This window comes from Drosophila suzukii, chromosome 3, assembly GCF_043229965.1.
Source record: "Drosophila suzukii chromosome 3, CBGP_Dsuzu_IsoJpt1.0, whole genome shotgun sequence".
NCBI lineage: Eukaryota > Metazoa > Arthropoda > Insecta > Diptera > Drosophilidae > Drosophila > Drosophila suzukii.
The window spans coordinates 67,178,901-67,203,415 of record NC_092082.1 but is presented as its reverse complement, the minus strand read 5'-3'; the positions used below and the strand labels follow the sequence as shown (position 1 = coordinate 67,203,415).

At 43.5% G+C, this 24,515-nt stretch overlaps 2 protein-coding genes across 11 annotated transcripts in view; one reads left to right on the top strand and one right to left on the bottom strand.

The window, feature by feature from the left end:
* The window catches only part of Calx (sodium/calcium exchanger 3), a 41,448-nt gene that overhangs the window by 14,012 nt on the left and 2,921 nt on the right, over positions 1 to 24,515 (top strand). For 4 of the 10 annotated variants that reach the window (XM_036816917.3, XM_036816918.3, XM_065866874.2 and 1 more), the window contains exons 2-7: positions 1,660 to 3,883; positions 20,654 to 20,745; positions 21,942 to 21,980; positions 23,119 to 23,148; positions 23,764 to 23,912; positions 24,376 to 24,475. In XM_036816917.3, the coding sequence (XP_036672812.3) occupies positions 1,968 to 3,883; positions 20,654 to 20,745; positions 21,942 to 21,980; positions 23,119 to 23,148; positions 23,764 to 23,912; positions 24,376 to 24,475 (2,326 nt within the window). In that variant the 5' untranslated portion in view covers positions 1,660 to 1,967. Of the gene's footprint in view, positions 1 to 1,659; positions 3,884 to 20,653; positions 20,746 to 21,239; positions 21,255 to 21,941; positions 21,981 to 23,118; positions 23,149 to 23,763; positions 23,913 to 24,375; positions 24,476 to 24,515 lie in introns of all 10 variants that reach the window. The other 6 variants (XM_017085901.4, XM_065866875.2, XM_036816920.3 and 3 more) reach the window with 6 other exon arrangements.
* Positions 17,022 to 19,285, bottom strand: Alp5 (Alkaline phosphatase 5). Its single transcript, XM_036816924.3, has 2 exons — positions 18,024 to 19,285; positions 17,022 to 17,480 (listed from the first exon to the last, which is right to left on the bottom strand). The coding sequence occupies exons 1-2, from the start codon at positions 19,257 to 19,259 to the stop codon at positions 17,142 to 17,144; spliced, it is 1,575 nt and encodes a 524-aa protein (XP_036672819.3). The 5' UTR covers positions 19,260 to 19,285; the 3' UTR covers positions 17,022 to 17,141.

Below are 24,515 nucleotides of genomic sequence, written 5' to 3'. Positions count from 1 at the left end.
AATTATTGGCAAACCATGTTACTGAAGTGATTTTTAGTTGCGATTTAAAAACGTCAAAAATCTTGAAAAACTTTTTAACGAAAGCTAAAAAAATGTTATATTATGTTTCATTAACATAAATGTTGTTTATTACATTTTCATTATCGTTGAATTGATTATTAGTTCCTAAACCTTTTAAATATATATGCGGTCATCTGAAGTTTTATATATATGATAATTTAAAACATGTTTATTAAGTGTCTGTTTTTTCAAAAATAAATCTCTAATCTAAAATTTTTTGTTTATCCATTAGCAAATAAAGTTATGTTTTTTACCAACGTTTCGCTGCATTCCCCTGCTCGACTTCGTGTTATTTGAAGTTATAAAAGTTGGTAAAACAAGTCTTCAGCCCCCCTTTTTTCAGTTGTCAACAGTTTTATCTGCAAATGTGCAATTCACTCGATTTCCCCTGCTTTATTTTCTGCATTTATCTTGGGTCTGCCTTGTCAGTCACTTGTTTGCTTTCTGTTGCCATCCAAACGTTGATGTTTTTGGTTCCGTTTTTGGTTCCCATTATTGACATTCGAGAATTATGTACCCACGTATGTATATATTATCGATCTTGGTCAAGCCCATTTCTCTACACTTTCCTCTCCTTGGGTTTACAATTCAATTTGCAGCTAACTTTCTGCAGTTTAATTTTCAACTCGGTCTGTTTTTCATTTTCTCGGAAAATGAACTTTGTTTGCCTCTAGTTTTGCGTCTGCTCCGGCAAATTTTATAGCTGCACTTTTGTTTATGTTTTATGCTGTCTATTTACGCATTTAATTTCGTTTTCGTGTAAATAGACAAAACAGCTGAACGACTGCCTGGCGAAGCTCAAAGAAAAGCTACGCCCCCCACAAAAGGGGGAAAATAAAAACTCTTATTAAATTTAATTTCTAAAATTTTGTTGGAGATTGTTTTGTTTATGTGAAAAGATGGGAACATTAGTTCGAAAAGCAATTAAATAAATAATTTAAATGGGTTTTTTTGGCCAGCATAGAAATACTTTTACAGTAGTTTCAATCATTTCCAAATTCATGAGAATTTATTTCTTTTGTGGCTTTTAATTGTAAAATATTTTTAAGACATTTTAAAATATAATTCTTATTTAATGTAGATAATTTTCAATTTTTGATTAAAGAAATTGAGGTATTTTTTATCAAAACAGAAATTTATTGAATCTGTTTTTAATAATTTTATCTTTACCCATTTTTTGGATCCAGATATTTATCCAAAATCAATGAAAGTTGTTTAAAATGAATTCGTAATTATTGTTAATAGACCTTTTTGCATTGGTATAAGGGTATTGCAAGATGTTTGGCATTATTATTCGAATCTTCACTTAAAGTGAAGAATCTACGGTTTTTTAAAAACTTTTTCGATTATATATTATATCCTGGTTAAAATTCACCAATAACATATTTCCCAACCTATTTGCACCACCCTGCTGATGCTTGCCTCTCGTTTTGGCGATCTGGGCGGGCTCTTCTAGCGACTATTTGCGGGCTTTCGCAACCTTCGCAGTGGCATTGCGCCTGGCGACACACTCGTGATGCAATGCACCCGAAATAGGTGCCCCAGAATAGGCACAAGTCAACTAACTAACGATTCTCCCCTTCCCTTCCCCTCCCGCAGGTGCAGCGGCCCAACTGCGTCAGAGTGTTGAACGTGCCATTGCGAGAATGCCTTCTCGCGGTCCCACGTCATAGTCACCGTCATTAGCAACTGGCAACCAGCAACAAGCAACTAGCAACTAGCAACACTCCCGGCAGCAACACTAATTGCAACTAGCTACAAGCAACTGCAACTGCAACAGCAACTGCACCAGCACAAATCACAGCCAAATCGAACGCAACAAAGCTTCCAGAGTCAGGCCAACGGGACTGGAGAGCCCCATCACTTCCAGGATCAGGAGAGAAGCCATCCCCAGCCAATAACCAGCCATGCAGTTGCTCCTCAAGTCGATCTTCACCTGCGCACTATTCGTGATCTTTGTGTACGCCACCGCCCAGTCGCTGCTGAAGGTCCACGAGACCGAGGAGCGGCAGGCGCGGCAGGCGGCGTACCTCAACATCAGCTCTCACTCCTCCTCCGCCGACGACCAGAGCAGCAGTAATCTCAGCCAGGACGATGGCCACTTCCTCAGCCGGCGGCTAAGGCAGGTGCAGGCCCAGGGGCCGGCGAGGCAGGTGGTGCACGGCGAGGAGGGCGTGGAGGGGGCGCCGTCCCAGCTGGAGGACGAAATGAAGCAGCTGGAGAGGACCAATGTGGACGCACCCGATGTGGAGGAGCTGCGCCAGTGCAGCGAGGGCCTGGTCCTGCCACTGTGGATGCCGCAGCGCAACATTTCCATTGGCGACCGGCTCATCCGCGGCTTCGTCTACTTCATGCTGCTGATCTACCTGTTCGTGGGCGTGTCCATCATCGCGGATCGCTTCATGGCCGCCATCGAGGCCATTACCTCGATAGAAAGGGCAGTGGTGGTCAAGGGTCCCAACAACACCAAGCAAGTGATGCACGTGAGGATCTGGAACGAGACGGTGGCCAATCTCACGCTGATGGCCCTTGGGTCGAGTGCCCCCGAGATCCTGCTCTCGGTGATCGAGATCTACGCCAAGGACTTCGAGAGCGGGGACCTGGGACCAGGCACCATCGTGGGATCCGCCGCCTATAACCTCTTCATGATCATCGCCGTCTGCATGATCTGGATTCCGGCCGGCGAGGTTCGGAGGATCCGGCACCTGCGCGTCTTCTTCGTGACCGCCCTCTTCTCGATCTTCGCCTACGTGTGGCTGTGGCTCATCCTGTCCGTGTTCACGCCCGGCGTGATCCTCGTGTGGGAGGCGATCGTGACCCTGCTCTTCTTCCCGCTGACCGTGCTCTGGGCATACATCGCCGAGCGCCGGCTGCTCGTCTACAAGTACATGGACAAGAACTACCGGGTGAACAAGCGCGGCACCGTGGTGGCCGGCGAGCACGACCAGGTGGAGATGGATGCGGAGAAGGGGCCCAAACACCCGATGGTCACCTCTTCGCGCGCGAACGACGCCGAGGCCTTCGACGAGGCCCGTCGCGAGTACATCCATGTGCTGACGGAGCTACGCCAGAAGTACCCCGAGGCCGATCTTGAGCAGCTGGAGATGATGGCCCAGGAGCAGGTGCTGGCGCGGAGCAACAAGTCGCGCGCCTTCTACCGCATCCAGGCCACCCGCAAGATGGTCGGCAGCGGCAACCTAATGCGCAAGATCCAAGAGCGGGCGCACAGCGATCTCACCGAGGTGAAGGCCCAGCTGCACGCCGGCGACGAGGAGGAGGCGGACGATCCCATCCGGATGTACTTCGAGCCGGGCCACTACACCGTCATGGAGAACTGCGGTGAGTTCGAGGTGCGGGTGGTGCGCCGTGGAGACATCTCCACCTATGCCAGTGTGGAGTACGAGACGCAGGACGGCACCGCTTCCGCCGGAAACGATTTCGTCGGCCGGAAGGGCCTGCTCAGCTTCCCGCCCGGCGTCGACGAGCAGCGCTTCCGCATCGAAGTGATCGACGACGATGTCTTCGAGGAGGACGAGTGCTTCTACATCCGGCTCTTCAATCCGTCGGAGGGCGTCAAGCTGGCCGTGCCGATGATCGCCACCGTCATGATCCTGGACGACGACCACGCTGGCATCTTCGCCTTCACGGACTCGGTCTTCGAGATCACCGAGTCCGTCGGCCGCTTTGAGCTGAAGGTGATGCGCTACTCCGGCGCCCGCGGCACCGTCATCGTGCCCTACTGGACCGAGAACGACACGGCCACCGACGCCAAGGACTACGAGGAGGCTCGCGGCGAACTCGTCTTCGAGAACAATGAATCTGAGTGAGTAGTACTGAATGCTTTTAATCTATTATCTTATCTTCATGATTGGTTGAACAAGAATTTATAAATCAGATGATGAGACCTCGGATTAGGATTATATGCATAACCATATTCTTAACATTCGAGTCATTGCGAATTTTAGTCAGATCAAAGTTTATTTAAGCTGAAATCTAAACATGAATTTAGGATATCAATTTGTTTTTAACCAAAGTTCTCTTAGATCTTTAGAAGAGGTATTTGCGTATAAGCCAAATTGCTATGATAGTAGAGATATCCATTAAGTTTTTGTCTGCTTACTGGATTTAAGCAAGAAGGTTATTTGACTGCTGTCTAAATTTAAACTGATTATATTTGCCAGTACCTACCTATAAGCCCGAAATCATTCCAATCGCACTCTTATTTTAAAAGTTATGTGAAGCTATGTTAAGAAGGCCTTTAATAGTCAATCGTGTGGCCAATATAATTGTTCTGCAGTCTTATTTTGAAATAAAGAAAGAGTAACGGATATTTGACACACGAGGCACTGAAATATGGTTTTAATTCTTGTCTCATTAATATTATAACTTATTAGAACTAGACTTATCATAGGCACTGAATTTAAGAGAGTCTTGTTTTTAATTTGCTTGAAATGACAAGTCTAGATTAAAATCTGTTGATAACGGAAACATCCATCAGCTATTTGTTTGTTTACTGAAACAATAACATGTTATAGATATAGTATATCGTGTAGAAGCAACGGAAGCTAAAGTTTCCTTCTCCTTTTGATTTTTTGTTTGACCTACATAAGTCAAGGTCTGGATAGAATTAGTTTTTCGTGTAAATGCCTGGTTAAGTTGAGCCTACACATGCATGAGAACAGAGTCCTGGATTCCTCCGCCCCCTCGATTCCGGCAATATATCCTCATATATCCCAACGCCCGGTGTCACGCAATGCGAACTCCCGGCGGAGTCTTTCGGCAAACTCGCAATTTCCGCTCTGGGAATAGACAGTCCATGGGATGTGGATGTGGATGTGCGTGAGACAGAGCCCCGCGAATCGATTAAAGTCGGAATAATTGGGGCTTTTAATTGCCACACCAGCTGCCAGTTGGCATTGTCGTTGGCCGGGAGCGGAGTTTGAGTTTCAGTTTGAGTTTGTGTGCTGCTCTGCGAAATGGCAAACCCGCTTCCCGAGTTCCCATCGCGAATCTATTATCATCGAGCGTGTGTGGGTGGGGGTGTAGATATTTTCCTGCTGGGTTCCCCTGGCTGCCCCAATTGTGCTGGCTGCGTGCTGGGTGACAATGCCAGACCCAGACCCAGACCCACAGCTCATCCCCATCCCTTCCAGACATCAACACCCCGGCCGTAGTCCCTGGCAAGCTGTAATTAATTTTGCAAAATTTATTCATTTTGACAAACATTTGGCAGACGACAGCCGCACTCAGTTAACTGCGTTTGCATATGTTTTTGCGGCTTTCATGGCCATGTCCGAAATGTCGGGCAACACGCAACATGGCCACACATATAGGTCAGCCCGGTTGGAGGATGGCGCTTTAAGATGATTTATGGCCCGAGAAAAGGACCAGCATATGTCGGGAATTAGGCTGGCCGAAAATCTGGGAAATGGCTTCAATTTGATGGGCACTAATCATGATTTACTTACTGACTTAATTAAGGCATAGACAGGTCGTGTTACACTGGGATAAAGAAAAGGGTTTGAATTGGGGTGAATGTTACTTTAATTTAAGAACATAAAAATAATAATTTAACAGTTTAAATAATTATTGGTTCTATTTATTTTTTATTTATCTTCAATTATTAACTTTGGAGTAATATGGTTAACAAAAGGTTTACTTGAGTAATTTTAACTAATTTTAATACAGGTATATTATTTTAATTTTAAATTTGGGATGAGCGGGAATGCTACGGGTTTTAAATCACTTTTAAATTAAATTTTTAAATTGTCTAAAAGTATGCAACAATATATTTTAAGCCCAGAAGTACAATGTTTTCTTCAAGAAAGACGACTATTCTTTATTCACTGCATACTTTTAGACACCTATAGTTACATTTTAAAGTATATTAAAAAGCCTAGTGATTAGAGTGACACCCTCCATAACATGTAGCTTAAATTCATTCTAATTGCAATATAGTATGTTCAATAAGAATACAATTTTTATTTATTACTAGATTGTATTTTTCTCTCACTGTATTAAATGTTTATGATGTGAAGCAGTTCCCCCGGGACATTTCTCCGATGTATGTTTTGCCTTAGACTCCACTGAACACAGCCTCATTTACGGCTGTCCTGGTTTTCAGCCAACTCCCCGGGGCGGTTTCGCGTAAAATTGTCTCAAACACGTCGCCACAGACATAACATGAATTTTTGAGGATTTCTGCATTATTAAGTAGTAACGAAAGCGGAGAGGACAATTAGAAGGGGCAGGTTGTTACGCTGCCAGCGTGCAAAACGTCAACGGGGGAGAACTTACAGGAATTAAGTGGCGACGATGTGAGATGTACATGGATATAGTTATAAGGATGGGATTGGTATGGGCGTGTCCTGGTGAAATGCTCCCAAAGTGCTCGTTAAGCTGCTCCCGAGCTTTTCGGCGAGTCGGTGCTTAAGCCGTTTTCCCATTTGCCACGACAGTTGAAACAATTTTTAATGTTTGTGTTCCGCCAGGATGGATGCAATTGCCCTTGCCTCTATTCGAGTCGCGATTATTTGCCAACTTTTAAAACGTTTCATTGTCGCCAGTGCCCGAATGAGTTTCCTGCTCCAGCTCCGGCTCCAGCTCCTTTTTCTCCTTGGCTGAGTAAGTGCACGTCCTGGCGATCCTTGCGGGCCTTTTGTGGCATTTACAGCCACTCAAGTTGAATGCCTTGCGGTGCCGTTGGTAATAATGTTTGTTTTAATGTTGCCAGTTTCGCTGGCGAACTGCCAGCCAAGTGGGCCCGGCCAACTTTCAGTGGAACTCCACACACATCGATGACGATCTCGGGGGCATTATTTTCTTTCCCTTCTCTCAGCGGAAATGTTGCCATAAACTAGCTCCCACAATTAAGCGGGATTTGATGTATTTTTAAATGGCCATTAAAGAGCAGCCGCTTTAAAGGGACTAAAAAAACGGAAAAAAAAAGAAAGCGAAGAGCTAAATTACATTGCTGGAAAATCCACTTTGAAGTCGATGCGTGTGGCTGCAATAAATTTGTTTTTTCGCCACAGCAACGTTCTGCTCGCTCTTCACTTTAATGAAAATCAAAATCCGCCTCTGCCGCTTGGTCCCAGATATATAGATACAGCCGTACAGCCCAGACATTCGCCAGCTTTCAGGCAGCGGAAATGCGCAACAGCAGCAGCCATGTAGTCGGTCGTCATAAAAAACAGCAGCACCAGCAGCAGTAGTCAGTAATGCCATAAAATTCCCCAACGAAACTTAAAAAAAATATGAGAAAAAAACGCCCAGCTGAGGGGCTGGGCTACAAAGTGCCAACACTGTTGCATAAATTTGTATAATCTGCTGGGCCAGAGTGGCGGGCCCATTTGGATTGAGTTATAGGACCTTAAATAACCGACTCTTGCAGCGCGCTACGTGTATTCGAAAAAAGATAAGATTCCCCGGGGGAAAGGCAGTGCTTCCATTAGTTAGGCCAGACAGGTTTTTCAGACAACTTTACTGTGCGTGGCATTTGTTAATTAGCCACAATTTGGGTGGCTTGCCACATGGCCTAAATGCTGCTCCCCAATGGGAAATATATAAGGGGAGAGAGCAAGAGATGCTGGCAAATTAAAGATTCTCTTTTGGGCGAAACCAAGACATCTAGTTCCCCTTCAGGTTTCCAGGTTTTTATAGACAATCCCGCATGAGCATCCGCAAATAGCGAGGTTCGAGCTCATAAAAGTCAAACATAAAATATGCACAGAGCTCTGGGGTTGAGGAGTACCGAGATAAGAGCAAATATTTTATTAAGCACACATAATCTAAAATTGAAATTTATGCTATTTCCACCGAAGAATTCTGTATTCCGTATTCCATACTCCGGATTGTGGAACAGGAATCGGAATCCCATCAACTTACAAGTTACCGTCGTCGTGTGCGGTTTTTGCTTTCATTTTCCGTGTAGCATTTCCTGTGGCCGGCGGGGAATTCGCCGGAACGGACCAGCTGCCTAACTGACTGACAAGTAAGCGGAGTCTGCCTCCAAGTGGTTGTCTTCGTCCATCTACATCCTCCTCCACCTGCCCATCCACCCGCCTCCTTTTGTGGCAGACTGCCTAACTGCCAGCCGTTTCCCATCCATGTGAGCGTGTTAAGTTAAGGGGAGCACACAACCGCAGTGCCCTCGACTAAGCCCATTTGGAGGCTCTCGGGCACTCCCTGAATCCCGAGTCGGTTGTCAGGAGTCTGCCAACCTGAGAACTCGATCCGCAAGGAGCAGATACCCGATGGGAATATTACTGAACAGTGTTGCCAGCTGTGGCTTGCAAGCATTAGTTTTTTAAAGTGCTATAAAAATATGTTGGTTGCTTCAAAAAGTGAACAAAGGTTATGATATAAAAAGGGTTTTACTTTCCTATTCACATTCTAAAACATTAGCTAACATTATTTTTTAAATTGAATATCAAAACCTAAAGTAAAAACTTTTATACCGTTTATAATCAAATCGAATTTCAATTTGTTCATTCAACAAACCAAACTTTTATATTCTGGGAAGATGTTCCTAAAACATTACCAGAAATTAAAAAAATTGTTAAAGTCCACGTTGATAAAAGAAATGTCCATTACTTTCCTAAAGAAGAGTTTTCAAATAATCATATAGCCATTTAAAACAGCAATCAAAACTGTTGTATTTTTATTCAAAAGATTAGTTATTTTAGATCCTGTAAATGTTCTTAAAATATCTCTTAAAATCTATTTTTTAAGTTCCTAAATATGAAAAATGTTTTACGTTTCAAATTATAACATTTATATCATTTATTTTGTAACGAATATTAATGAATACTCTTCTAATCAAATTTCATTTGTTCATTCAACAAACTGGGAAGATATTACAGATAAGATAAGACATTACTTGAAATTATGTCGATTTTAAAAGTCCATGTGTATAAAATAAATATCGAGGGCTTTCCTTAAAAAGTGTTTTTAAATAACCATATACCCATTTAAAGTAGCAATAAAAACTGTTGTATTTTAATTTAAAAGATAAGTTAAATGTTCCTAAAACATCACTTAAAATCTATTTCTTAAGTTCCTGTATATGAAACAGATGTACGTTTAATAGTAAAATATTTGTGGGACAGTTTTTAAAGAATTTTCCTTAATACGCTTCCACTTAAGATTTTAAAATATCTAAGAACACATCACTTACGAGTTGCAGAAAGGATAGCTGGCTGTGAAGTACAAACACAGGACTTGTGTTTCGTGTATGTGCCTTTTTTAAACCCAGATACAAACACACAAAGCTTTTTACGGCTGAAATCATTTTCCCAGACGATTCAGATTCCTGTGGAATGCACAAAGGGTATCTAAGATTCGATCGGTCCGAGTGCTCAGGCCAAAGTTTCTTATTTGCTATTCAATTTGCTTTGGGGCTGGGCTTGGGTCCTGGCTCTTGGCTCGGCATATAAATTTCCATGGGACGGCAACAGGCAGCAAATTGTCCGTCCGTTGGTCCTAGCCAATGTCAATTGGCTGTTGTTTGTGCTGTTGATGCCGCTGATTCCTGGGCCCGGGTATCTCATGTTTATCTGAATGTCGTTAGCATGAACTGTTCCTTCTGGGGTCGAAACCCCCCGATCCCCGATCCCCCGCTTCATCAGGCCCTTTATTTTGGTTACTTCTGTTTTTATTTGCCTCGTTCGTCCGCTTGTTGTTATTATCATTATTATCATTATGACATGAACAGGAACAACAAGGTCTGGCAAACTTAATCATCACCATGGGCTCGAGCCTCGAGATGAGCATCCTCCTGGGGCATCTGTTGCTCAAAGGGGTTTTGGTTTAGGGTTACCGCAGAGGACCTCCTGGTGTTCCATTCCCACTTCCACTTACCTTGCCAACGGGTTGCGTTCGATTTAAGGCTCTTTAAAACTCGTTGAGCTGTCTAGGAAAAGTAATAAAATTGCGATTTGCTCCGGTAATTGCAACACAAATTTAATAAAAGCAACCTCGCACCTAGGGAAAGTTTTCTAATAAGAGAAAGTACTGCTGAAGTGGCGTTAAATTTGGAAAGCAATTTCGCCGGCTTAAGTACTTTCGGTGGCGTCAATTTAGAAATGTTTATTTTTCCCAAATGCCAGATGAAGGTTAAGCACGTTTATTTTTGGGGAACAATTAAAAGAATGTCTTTTCAAGAATTTTAACTATCGATTCTGGCAGCTTTACGATTCCAAATGTCAACTGGATCTGTGTTTTGAGGCATCTCAATCTGCGTCTGATTTATGTGTGCCAGCTAGCAACTCAATAAACCGGCAGCCAGCTGAAAGTGACAAATGACGAAAGGCGCACAAAGCAGCCAGCATCCAATGTCAAAGGTCACAGGCCACAACCGCAGAAAACCACCCACACACATGTCAGAACCGATTGCGAGTTATGTTTACAGGCACTTTGATCTCTTACTCGTTGGCTCCTTCATTAAAACGTCACCTAAATGTGACTCACGGCGGGAAAACGAAGGAAATGTCAGGAAAATTTTGGATGGAAAAAGGCAAGGTGAGGACCCTGGCCCACAGCTAATTATGAGTCCTTGGGAGGTCTGCGGGGTCATTAAAAATTACCCGACAACAAGGAAAGGAGTATCTTACCCTGAAGAACTCAATTAAGACTGCTCTGCTCTAAAGTGCAACATATAGGGAGTGAAGGGCAGGAAAATACATTTGTTGTAATTATGTTAAGTACGCCAAACAAATTTAACCGTGACCTACGTTCAGCACTTTTTCAGGATTTACTAAAGGCAAAGGGTTAATTTGTAAAGCACAAAACCTCAAAACCAGACAAGCCTGCCCTATTTTTTGAGTATTAAAAATGAATAATTAAGTTGAAAGTGGAAAAAGGAAAGAAATGGAAAAGGTTGACTTGAAAATAATTATTCATATTACCATAATTTGAGCTCAAGTAATTTAAATTGAAAATGGTATATACATAGTTATTTGCGTTGAATCTAGACATCTAGGTAGTTATTATCCATACATGGACTAATTGGAAAATATACGCACTTTATTGCAAGGCCCACAACTGCACAAGCCTTTATTCATGGCTTTCAAATTCGATTGAGGGATTTGTTGGCTATTTATGGAGCCTGCATGGGGCTCAGACTTCCACTCGATTTGCATTCAATACATTTTCCAAGAGCTGGCCAACAAAAGGAGAGGCTCCGCCTGGTTATCAGGAATTTGCTAGCTTCTTTTTAATTAATTGTTCCTTGAGTGGGCGTCTTTGTTTTGCGCTCAGCCAGGCGAATGGGAAAAGTTTCCAACGTCCTGTGGCTCAGAAAGTCAGGAAGCTAATGAATACGGCTCTGTGGACTTCATGGAAGTGAGAACTTTTGGCTTTGGCGAATGCTGAGCTCCGCTCTACTCAGCTCAGCAATTACTCCAACTTTTGCAATTACAACTCAATAAGTAGGTAATTACGCTGGTCAGCGCGACGCGGCTGGTTCTCTTTTATTTTCCAACGTTTCCGCCGAATATTTTCCCCCAAGCAACGCGTGTTTACGGCCTTTTAATAAATGAATTATTACTCATACGACATGGCCGCACCAACGGAAAAACGAAATTGTCTAAACAAAAACATGAAAAAAGCAAATAAATACGAGATGCCAGTTTGTTCAGTGGTTTTACGGCGAAATCTCGGCAAAACCACACGTGCCGACAGTGGGGGAAAAACTTGTGTGGGGCTGTGGCCAATTAAACGGCAATTTAAAATTCCAGAAAAACATCTCACGTTTATTTACTGTGTGGAAACTTTTGTCATGGTCAACCGCATTTCGTCAGATCCTTGTTTAAAGAAAGGGCGTAAAATAACAACCGCAGAATTAAATTGCGACTTTAGTGGGGACCATTTCCCAGATTGATTCAATTAACTGGCGAGAAAGTTGGTAAGCCAATTTTCGGCTACAAATTGATATTATCTGCTGATGAACTGAACTTTGTCTTTATTTTTGAGATTTAAAGTTGAAGATACACAGAAAAATAGAACGTTTCACGAAACAAATATATGTTTTGTTTCAGAATAGAAAATATACCTTATTGTTAGCAGAAATCTTATATATTTTTCTACAAAGAAGGTTCTTAGTCTTTGTTTTTAATACAATATGTGAAATTTCATTTTTTTTTAACTAATCTTCAAAAATTATTATTGCTTTAAAGCGTTCCCAATTTATTCTCAGTGTGGCTGAAAATGTTTCAGATTAGACAAAGTTGAGAACAAAGAAGCGCAACATGGAATTATTTAGTTATCCAACACGACACGGAACCAGGACATAGGACACGTGACTGGTCCGCTGGGGGTGGTGCTACCCCTTTTTGGTCCCCTTGGAACCGAGATACCCCGAACCACCCCCACCGACTCAGTGCATGTGACACGGCTCCCCTGGCCCGCATTTAGCCGGCGGGTTATTATTTACCCGATACGATTGTGGGACCAGAGATAGTGTTGTTGTTAATTTCGCGCCTCAACAAGTGTAATTTGTTGTCTTTGGGCCGACACCCGCTCAAAGGCAAAGGTAACTCTTTGTTCTGCACCCCGGTCACGCTCATTTGTCGAACATGCATCCAATTGCCGCTATCGGAATGTTCAGATCGCCCCTTTGCACTTCGTGTGACAAGCCACAGATAACTAAGCCCTATTTTGTGGGGGCAAATATTGCTTTAAGCCTCTAAAGGCTTCAAAAACGACATTTCAGTTGTTTGCTTTTCGTTTGCAATTTGTTTCCCGTAAGCCTTTAAGTTTAATCTTAATTTGCATGAAATATTGAATTGTGCTGAGTTTTCGCCTTTTGGTGTATTGTGTAAACTCATATAAGTTCTAAAAAATTTCCTTGTATTTCAAGGATCTTAAAACAATTTTTATTATTTTTCAAAAATTCAATAGGTTTTCAAAATATTATATTAATAATGGATAGATTAATATAAACCAGTTTTCATCACATTTACATTTTTTTAAAGTTTTTACGTCCAATTGGCACATAATTGAATCCCCAATGAGCTAAGACAAAGCGTTAATACAACAGAGTTTAAAAATAATATCATTCTTAATTACTAATTACTAAATAATCATGGATAATCTTACCCTTTTTACGTCTAACTTTTTGCTAATGACTTAAACCTATGACGTGGTTAAATTTTAGATCCCCATTGAAACAGTATCGATTTCACATAATTAAGAGATTGGTTACCCCTATACCTAAAAATATAAAGTTTAGGGGTATACTTTGCTTACCTCGCTGAAATGTTTGCCCAAATCAGTCAAATTTGACGTTTTGATAGACCGTTTGAATTGGGGTCAATTTAACTGCCAGTTTAAAGTCTATAAAACTCATTACGAAACAACCGGCTAACCGGTCAAGCTGGAAACGCTGAAAAGGACGAACAACATTTCACAGAGCTCAGATATTTTCGATAAATTTTAAATGAGCCTCGCGTTTACTTCGTCAATATTTGACAGCCTGATAGACCGATGTAAGAACAACTGCGCACCGATAATGAACTTCCCGAGAATAAACACAATTTCATTTTCAATTTATTAAATTACTACCCTTGACCTTTGAACCGTGCCCGAAGTGGATGCTCCCACACCTTCAATCTGAACCACTCGATAACTCACATGCAATGGCAAGCCACTTGAAATCACTGGAAATCAAGGGAACATTAAGTATGCATGTTTGGGCTGCAGAAATATTGAATTAATCGACCAGATGCTTGAGTGAGTTGCAGCGCTTGTCATTAACATAATTATGCACTGTCTTTGACGACAATCAATTTAAAATCAGGTGGCTTTTAAATTAATAATATTTCTCATAATAATAATCTGTATATTAATACCAATTCCGACGAATTTCACTTGAACAGGCCATAATTGACCGTTGATTCCACCTGTTGAGAGACAAAACTTTAGGGACCACCGCCTTTATTCAACTTGAAAAGGCCTGGCCATAATTTCTACGTGCCAAATCGTTTATGGCCATTTAATTCCCCTTTAATTTCGATGGATAACAGACCGCAACTCAAGGGCGGCCAGTCACACTTAATTGAATTCCCCGAAGTGGGCAATCAATCTGTCGCTGAAATTTCTTGTCCCATTTCCTCCGCACGCCAGGCACTTTTTCCTGGAAATTCCATTAAACCGACCCCTACAAACACATTAATAATTATCGAGAAAGCATTATTAATTGACCTTCTGGCCGGGGGGCTGGCCATCTAATGGATGCATTTTGCAATCAACACCAACGAACGGGTTTGCCTGCGGCTTAGCCCAGGATTTTCCGCTTAGTCACCTCCATCGAAGCCTCTCCAGTTTCGCACAGTGTGCTCGAAATGAATCCTGGCACCCGGGTGACTTGGAAGTTTTGCCTTGAATTGGAATTTTAAATTCAAAACCTCTAAAGCCAGACTGCGTCCCCAATAATATGATATGCTATGCAGCCGCAACGTCATTTGAAAAACTCCCAACTGAAAGCGACGTTTTCCCCCCCTCAAAACTGGGTGGTTCTGCTGGGACTTCCAAGGGGGGCAGATAGGATACTGGCAACCAAAAGGTAAAAGTTTGCCAGAGTTGGCAATTGGGGTTTAATGGTTAGACCCGCCCAAAGGCAGACCATCCACCCCCTCAACCCACCGACTTGTGCACCGCTCATTGCTATGCAAATTGCTGTATTTTTCTTTAATTTTATTTTCAAGCACAAGTTTGTTCGCCTCCCCAGCCACCCCCGCCATTTCCCATTTCCATTCCCAGTTTTCCGAGGGCGGCCTCGCCCTTGCGTTGACTAAGTAATGCTATTATGTGTGCTTGACCATACGGGTATTGCAGGGCATTTCAGGGTATTTCAGGGGATCGGAAGAGATAGGGGACATCAGCCAGTGAGTTTGCATGCCAAATAGCAGGAGCCAGTGGCAAAGCTCGGCCAGGTAATTGAGGAGCTTAGCAGGAGCCGTGAAATCGGGCTGACAGGACGAGGACTGGGATGGGGACAGGGACAGGGCCTCTTGGCCGGATTATTAGCCTGAGCTCTGGCATCAATCAGTTGAGACGCTGTGTGTGGGATGTGCGGCAGCTGGCCGATCCTAAAACAGTTCCGGAATGCGGAGGTGCGGACTGTAATCGCCGGCTTACAAGCTCATCCAACCAAATTGTCTGATTTTCGACTCCGACTTGGTCCTGGCCGAGTGGGAATGTGATTCCCTCCCCTTTTGTTCAACTTTTACCATGCTCCACTCATGACTCGTAATCTATGCATTGTTCTTCTCAAGATCTTAATTGTTTTAATACTGATTTAAGCCGGTTTTGGGGTTTTGGACAAGAGCATTCTTACCTATTGTACGGTTTGCTTTTTCAGCTTTAATGTTCTGACTTGAACTTATTGTAGGTATCAACGTTTTTGATTGTAATATTATTTATTTACTTACTTTAAAAAATGAGGCATTTCTGATATGCAATTAAAAAATCAAAATGGAATAAATAATCGGGGCTGCCACAAAAACCCCTAGGGTTTCAAAATTTCTTTTAAGTAGTATCTTAGGTGTGTAAAAGTATGCAATTCATATTCATCATTCATGATTCATTCATAATCAATGTTGATAATATTTTATGATTTTTTAATTTAGTTTAAAAATTTTAAGACATTAAAAACAAGAATTTCATATTAAAAAACGAGTTAAGAATCTTAAAATTAACAATATAGGTTACATTTTATATTACTCTAAAAAAATTTAATATAAATCGAAAAGGTCGAAAATCATCCCGAAAAAATATACAAGTTGAATATGAAATATTTAGAATTACCTATATATTTTAGTTTAGTTTAATCAAACTTTAATAATTTTAAAAAACCCTGCACTAAAAACTTAAATTTACCCAACAAAGGCGAACCAAGTTCTTGCGGAAGTGGAAGTTCCACCGTGTGATATTGACCTCCTCGAACCGCACTTGTTGGCCAATTGCATGCGGTCACCGCAAACCAGACCAGACCAGAATGACTTGACCGCAGGCCAAGTGTCCGGCCTTCCGGTAAGGCCTATTCGTACGTACAACAGCTGTCTTTGGCCATGTCTCTTTCGGCCAACTTGTCTGCTTCTGGCCAGAAGCCCACTTGGCGGCTTTGCAAAATCAATAGACGCGTCGTGGATTAGGAACGGGTGTGGGTGACAATGGGTGACAATGGACGACTGCGACGTGGCCGTTGCCATTGAAATCAAGCGGCGGAAGTGGTTCAGGCATCGGGAACACAGCGGAATTAGCATTGAATGCCAGGGCAACTGAGTGGCGGAGGTTCTGGGTTCCCCGGTTCTCGGTTCCCAGTTCTATGTTCCGAGTTGTTGGTTTAATAGCTGTCATATGGGGGAAATGAGGTCTTCACCGCACACACATGCACACCCTTTTTGCCATTTGTGGGTCGGCGGATATCATTTGGCGTGCAATCGAATCGGAAATCGAGGTGGAAACACATCGCACACGGGCATACAGTTATTGGAATCCTTATTAGCTGGCAATTTGCGTGCAATTTTTCAAATTAGTCAGCCCGTCGCCGATGACGCATGTCCTTTAATGATTTTAATTACCCTTTGAAAAGGTACACCCCATAGGGTTCTGAAAATTGGTATTGCAAATATGCAATTACAAAACTCGCACTGCACGGAGTCTGCCCGCCGCCAATCTCTCTAATGGCTCCGCAGCACGAGCCAAAACGTGGCAATTTGCACATTTCCAAGGGCTCCGAAAGTTTTGGTGTGCGCACGCAAGTTGGATTCCCAACTCCGGCGATCCCAATCCCAGAGCCAAGAAGTCGCATCAGAGCCCTGATGAGTTTCAAACTGTGAATTACGAGGGCGATGATGGGAAACACCCGACCGACACGGAAAGGGGAAAACTGGGGAGCTTACTCTAACCCAGTTAAGAGTTTCCCTCGAAAGTCGCTTTAATTCAATTTGCAGTTTGCGTTCGCATAATAAACTCGAGTGCAGGCGAATGCAAATGCCGCCTGCCGGCTGGATTTAATGAGCTTCAAACTTAATTGTAATAGCCAGGTGCCATGGCACCTCATCCTCCCTTCCTCCTCCCTACTTGCACATGGTCTGCCCCTCGCCCAGGCAGGATGCGTAGGCCATCAGGTGGGGAATGGTGCTCTGCTCGTAGACTCCGCTGAACAGGTGCGCCCAGGGACCCAGGGCATACACGGGCACATCGTCGCCTCCGTGGGAGTCTATGTCGAGGGGCACTCCTGCGGGAAACTCGTCGTCGTGGGATCCGGTCACCAACGTGGTCGGATCCTTGCGCTCCTTCGTCTCCGCGTCGAAGAAGTTATCGTAGCTGGGTCCATTGGCGTAGCTCAGCACCATTAATGGTTTGCCATCGCGTCCAACGGTGGGGGTCCTCCCAAATATGTCAGAACCGCGGCTCTAAAATGGGGGAATATATTATTATAATTTATAGTTTGTATCTAAATAGCAGTAAATGTTAGAGGTATTTTAAGTATTGATCTAGTAATAACAAATTCTGAAAATAAGCTGATTATATGTGAAATCATTTTTAACATCTGATTACCGGTAATACTTGATTGGTAACCAATTTTAAATGATTTTTACCTTAACTATGATTTTAAATACTACGTTTTTAATCAGTCAGAGATCACAGTAACACCAATGTTTAAGAAATGATTTCCCATATAGTCAAAATTTGGGGTGAACATTAAATTATTAGCTACTTTTAGTAGGATTTTGGAACTAGGAAAACACTTGTAAATATATATGTACATATGTATGTGCCAGTACTTAAAGGATTGTATGATATCTAGTATTACTTCTTAATTGTCTTCGGATTATATGCAAAATCTTATTTGAGTTATTTGATTTCTAGGAATCTCTGTGTTTTATACATTTAACTGGATTCCCATTGGGTTCATTTAAACTTTCTTTTGGTCAGTGACTTTTACACCCACTCACCGAGTATCCTGCGTAGGTGAACACGTGCGAGTGGTCGGCAGTGACCACCAGCAGGGTGTCGTCCTCGCTGGTCAGCTCCTGGGCGGCGGCGATGGCCTTGGAGAACTCGATGGTCTCGTTCAGGGCCATCCGCGCCTGGTTGATGTGGTGGGCCTGGTCGATGCGACCGCCCTCGATGAAGAGGAAGTAGCCCTGCTCGCTCTGGCTCATGTACTCAATGGCCTTGCGGGTCATCTGCTCCAGAGTGGGCTGGCTGCTCTCCGGCGTGGTCTCCATCAGGTACTGCAGGTGGTCGTCGTTAAAGAGACCCAGCAGGCGATCGGTGTTGGTCACATCCACTGCCTCCAGTTCCGCGGCGGTGGTCACATACACGTTCTCCTCACTGGCCTCTTTGAACTCATTGATGAGGTTCAGTCCGTCGGTGCGCTTGCCCCAGGATTCCAGACTAGAGTCCACGAAGTTCTTGCGTCCTCCGCCCAGGATCACCTTGAGTTTGCTGCCCACATCGCCGCGGGCCAGCTGGTAGGCAATGTCCTGGACGCCTGAGTTGGCTCCACAATCGCTAACCACCTCCGCATCGTTCTCCCAGTCGCGCTCCGCAATGTGGGCATAGACGCCGGAGGGCGAGGCGTGGGTCACCCTGGTGGTGGTCACCAGACCCGCCCACTTGCCCGCCTCCAGGGCCCACTTGGCAATGGAGTCGACGTGGGTGCTCTCGTCCAGCATGACCTTGCAGTCGGTGCGGGGCACCTGACCATTCACTCCGATGGTTCCCTCCTGACCTTTCACGCCACACAAATACGCGGTGGCCGTGCAGGCCGAGTCCGGCACAATCTTATCCACCGAATAGGTCTTCGAGAGACCAGTGTAGGGAAAGTTCTCGAAGGACAGGGCCTTCTCCTCGCCTCCTAAGAGATTACGAGCCGCAGAGGTGGTGGTCACACCCATTCCGTCTCCCAGGAACAGGATCACGTTCTTGGCCTGGCGCTGATTCAGCTGTGAGGTCAATTTCTGCTGGACAAACTGAATGCCCTGTTGGCGCCAATAGGCGGTGGTGTCCTCGCCCTCAACCACGCGATATGCCCTTCCATTGCGCTCCGGTTCCGGCAAATCCGGATGCATCCTGTGCTCCTTGCAATCCTCCGCAGTACGGCCACATTGCGGGACCGACCAACTGGGATGGGCCAGTAGGGCAATGGCGATGGCGATTAGTAGTGCGTTCAGCCTGCGGGACATCTTGCTCAAGACTGACCCTGCTTGGCCATTACTCTGACTTTAGCCTATCGAGAGATTCGGTTCGAATCGAAAGATTGCGATAAGATACGATAAGGCGGAGACGTGTAGCGCCCATAAATGCCAAATCGCATCAAATCTAATACGCCACCTAATTCCCTTAGTCCACGGCGTGCTTTTATTTACGATGGCTAGCGACAAAGTTTATAGATTTATAGATTATGAGGGGTAGTTTCGGCTAGGGTTGTATAGGGCCGTAGTAAGACACGTGAGAAGTTCACAGAAAAAAACACTTTAGGATTAAATTGATATACGCATGGTAATTTTATGATCTACAATTTTGAAGTACTTTTTGAATTACCTCTTTGAAAAGGAGACAAAATACTTTGGGTATGAGCAAAATAGCATTATTGTTAGCTCTCTGAAATAGAAATAGAGGGCGAAAAGCAAGACGACGAAACATACCAATGTGATACACCCCATATTTAGGTAGAATTGTTATTGTTCTGTGTGGAACTTGTTGCCTAGCTTGTGGGTCATCAGGGGTTTCCAAAGGCCATCACGTAATCAGGCTGGGAAATCTGGCGGAGGCACGTGAATTACTCGATGGGGCCGTATAACCCGTTAAAAGAAGGCAGAGGGTCCGCCACATTTCACATTTATTTCGGAGCCATAAAAAGCGGGTCATAAACAGGTGACTGTTTTCGCCCAGCGGTTTTCCTTTTTAATATCAAGCTGAGAAATGCAAAGGCATTGGTTTGGAAGCAAGTCAGCTGCCAACCGCCGGAAAGGTTAAAGTTGAGCTGGCCAGCGGGTGGGGAATGGAGTGGGTGACTTCTGACCTTGCTTTGCACTTGGCAGCAAGGAAATTAACCAAAGAAAAGTGGCAGCCAGGCTAAGCTGCAACTGTTGAATACACAAATCTTAAAGTTTGCCCACTTAAAACTTATCGCTATCGCTGGGCCAATTAATGTTTGGACACTCGCATCGAGAGCAAACAAACGGTCGATTTTACGGCTAAAAATAATAAATTCTTTGAGGCAATTATACATTGAGTTACTTTGCAGGCACATGAATAATGCAAATGTTTATGTTCGCTCAAGGCCCATCGGTGGTATACGTAATATTTTTTATTTACACAAGGGGGCGGAGCAGGGGGCACAATAATGTCGCAGCAGAAAGCTGAGCACTTAGTGCTGCCTAATAAATTCGAAGCTCTGTTTCGAGTGTCAAGATTGTAGCCATTTTAGCCCAGGCAAAAGCATTTATCAAACAGCCCGAGGCTCTTGGCTTATGTGCAGTCGATTACCCACTTCACACCTCAAACACCACACAGACCAGACCCCCTTCTAGCCCATGATAAGCTAAACTAATACCTGCACCCTAATCCCTTGCAGGAAATTCATCGATCTGTACATCCTGGAGCAGAGCAGCTATGAGAAGGACGTAAGCTTCAAGGTGCACATCGGAGAACCTCGTTTGGCGCCAGGTGAGTTTTGGCCACACAGCGGCAGAACAGGAGCACCAGAACCCGAAAAACCCCTACCCCGAAATCCCAAAAGACCCTCGAAAACCCCACTGAAAATGCTAACCAAATTACGTGAAAGCAGCCCGGCTAGCAGTGCACCCGAAGACGGCACAAGTTCTTATCTGTCCTGGTCAGAAGTTCAACCTGCGACACCCGGGACACCAACACTTCAGCACCTTTCTTGACCCCCTTGTACCCACATCCCAAATATCCCAAAAAACCAACCCACTTTGACTCTTTCGCTTTGACCCCGAATATTACAAACAGGTGGAAAGGCCCAGCTGAAACAAGAAAAAGAAAATAACCGAAAACTTTGTAAATTGGAAATTCCAATTTGAATTGATCGAAATTGTTACCTGCACCGTACACTTTCTCGTACGTCTTTTCGCATCCTATCGACTCATGGGTTCTTTTATACTTTTTGGTCTTTTAATTTGTGTTCTTTATGCTTCTAGATTCCACTCACTACCGTAAGCCTTGAATTGTGCATTAATTAATTTTATTTTAATTGAACACGAAAGCGTGGAACGTGGAAGCGCCGAGCGCTGAGACGTGAAACGGCAAATGGGAAAAGCGAAATTCGGGTTTCGTTTTCGGTTTTGGTATCGGTTTCTTGACAGTGACATTTAGTTTCTGCTCCATTTCTTACCTTCACCGAGTGCGGAAATTGCGGGCAAAAAAGTGCAAATTCATTTAATTCTTTCCTTTTTGGTTGAGAACGCAGTTCTCTCTTTAAATTGCGTATTTTGTTTAGGTGTTGTGTATGTTTCCACCCTAGAAGATACCTCTTCCTGTCTATTATTTATTTTCTATACCCCCTTGTATGTATTTGTTTACCTATACCTACATATATATTAATTGGCGATGGGCAGGATAAATATGTTTTGTTTTCGTTATGTAATACCTCATGGAACTTAGCGACTAGAATACCTCACTCGCATCTCTGTAACCCCATGTCGAATGCTAGTCTTAGCCCACCGAAATCGATTAGATATCAGATCAGATCCTCCTCCATCCTCCGCATCCCCAGATCCCATGTACTAACCGTCGACATTTGCTTGTGGCCATAACATACTAGACTAAACAATTCCATTGTCCATACTTGTCTCTCTAATCGAATCGCCTACGTAAATGACACACGTTCAATCCTCACGCAGATGACACTAACAAGGAATCATTTTTCAATCGATTTTTTGGTATGTAAACCTGTTTTTTTTTGCCATATCTTTGCATATTGCGGGATCGATCGACCATTTCAAGTGTTCAGTTAATAGTGAATATGCCAGAAAAGGTGAACGACGAAGAAGAAGGATGAAGCTAACCGATCGACATTATCATTTCATGTGTCTTATTATTATTTCGTTAGTTCGATTGGCCATTAACCCACACGTCGTATACATAATCTCAGTGTCGTATCCGTAAATGTATCTGTGTGTTTAGGCATTGAGTATCTGTGTGTGTTTGTGCATCTGCATCTGCATTTATCCCGAACAATTGCGCTTTTTTCGACGCAGCAGCCACGCACTTGACAAATGCAAGCTTCAAGCTTTATGTAAAGTAATATAATACTACAAAAAGAAAACACCCCAGAGCACGCAAGCGATCAAAATCGGGTTCGTCTTCAATTGAAATAAAGTTAGACCAGGGTCACAGTTTTTGGTAATGTTTTGGTTATCTCCATGCTCGGCGGACATTTGTAAAACGCGCTTGTGCCCGCTCCTCTCACATTGTTGTGTGCCTGTGCCCCGACTTGCTGCTCGAATTCGATCCGATCCGATCCCGATCTTTGATCTCGCATCGTATCGCTCCGATATCATCGGTACCACACCACTCAAACATGCCTCTGCATCGCCAAATCGATTTGTAAGTAATACACGTAATCGCTGATGAGTACCTGATATTTGGCCTTTGTTTTCCGTAATTTGTGTTCCTTATTTTTTCCGTATCTATGTGTTCTAGACTTAAGGCAATATATATATAAACGGCTTCTGATCTAGGTTAAGACCATGTCGATGTATTCAGTTCTGTGTTGTTCTGCTGTCAAGTATCTATATGTGTGCGTGCTTTGATCCTTATGGAAAAAAAACCAAAAAGAATATTGAAAAACCAAAGCTAAATGTAATAACCCGATTCAAGAACATCCAATGTGTAGCCATGTTGAAAGACAAATCACCACAGTCATCGCATATTCGCTAACTGAATATTTAGAAAGTGATTGTTGAAGCAATATCCAACATGTTTGAGACCATTTAACAACGATTCTCTGAACTCTACCCCCAACACCCCATCCACGTACTTGTCATGTTCTCGATTGTCGATTGTCGATGTCTATAGAAAAACACGAACACTCCGGAGATCCCACTCGTGAGTCATCAATATCGGGGGACCTAATGTCAAGCTGTGACCTTCTGCATGCCTGGTTCTGTCAATCTGTGCTCTCTCTCTCGCTCTCTCTTCCCTTTTGTCTCTGTCTGCTTAATATGCAGTTTATCAATTTCCATTTTCCACTCAATTGCATCCTAATGGCACTTTTCCATAACCATTTCGCTCATTGAAGTCGCCGGCCCAATCCGAAAATGTTTTAAATTCTAAAGAAAGAATTATGGTCAAAGATGCGTAACGTTGGCATTTCAATGAGTTTCAATCTTGCTAAACCCCTCTTTGGTTGTCTACCGCATTTTAATTAAAACCCGCATCCATTACCAACATATGCTTCTAATTGGTTTCCAACTAATTGGGGGCGTATGTGTGCTTTACTTCTGTTCAAGTCCAAGTATTCCGCTTTAATATATGTCCTCTATCAATTACCCATCACCATTTCGTTTGTATGCCAACACACCCTGTGTCTGTCTAGTTATACTTTATGATACCACCTAATGTTAAGATACTCTGTTGTGGGGGTTTGGCTGCATGCAACATGGTGTTTAGTAAATCAATTAAAGAATCAGTGGCCTAATACTTGGTTTACTCCCTGGCCAGACGATGAAATGGCAGCCAAAATCAAGGAGGTCGAGAAGAAGTCCGTTCAGGATCTCACCGAACTGGATCGCATCCTGCTGCTGAGCAAGCCGAGGAACGGAGAACTGACCACCGCCTATGTGCGCATCCGAGAGAGCCAGGAATTCAAGGTGAGTAATCCCCTTGATTGGACTGGATTGCATATAAGCAGATAGTTCCACAATGCTAATGAAAAGCTATTCCATTCCATTACATTCACTTGACATCCCACTGACGACCGAAATCCCAGCACACATTTACTGCGAGACAGTCACACCCATAACGATTCCCAGGTGGAAAGCCATCGTTATCCACGCGACGGATCGAGTTACTGTTAACCGCTCAGGTGCAAGGCAAATAAGCACCTAATTGTGTGCAAATCTCCAAATGACACGTTGAGTGCTCTGTTTACCTTGGGTCTGTGTGTGTTTTATGGGATAGGTCTTGTTGTCTGTGGTGGCGTATACGTAATGTGAGCAGGGAAAAAGTTGGCCGTGTTGTTTGTTTATTGACAGTTTTTTAGTGAGATAAGAGGATTTCAAAGCACTTTATATTACTTTAGTTTCTTATCAATTGTTCTCATAATATTTACAGGCTACTGTCGACAAACTGGTGGCCAAAGCAAACGTCTCCGCCGTCCTTGGCACTTCGTCCTGGAAGGAACAGTTCAAAGATGCCCTCACCGTTATCCCAGGTAGACCCAATCAATTTTTTCATTTTCCATAGATCCCCTT

Coding starts and splice junctions, on each gene's coding strand:
- Alp5 (XM_036816924.3), bottom strand. CDS start 19,259: ATGTCCCGCAGGCTGAACGCACTACTAATCGCCATCGCCATTGCCCTA. Junction 17,481..18,023: donor TCACCTACGCAGGATACTCG/GTGAGTGGGTGT, acceptor CCCCCATTTTAG/AGCCGCGGTTCTGACATATT.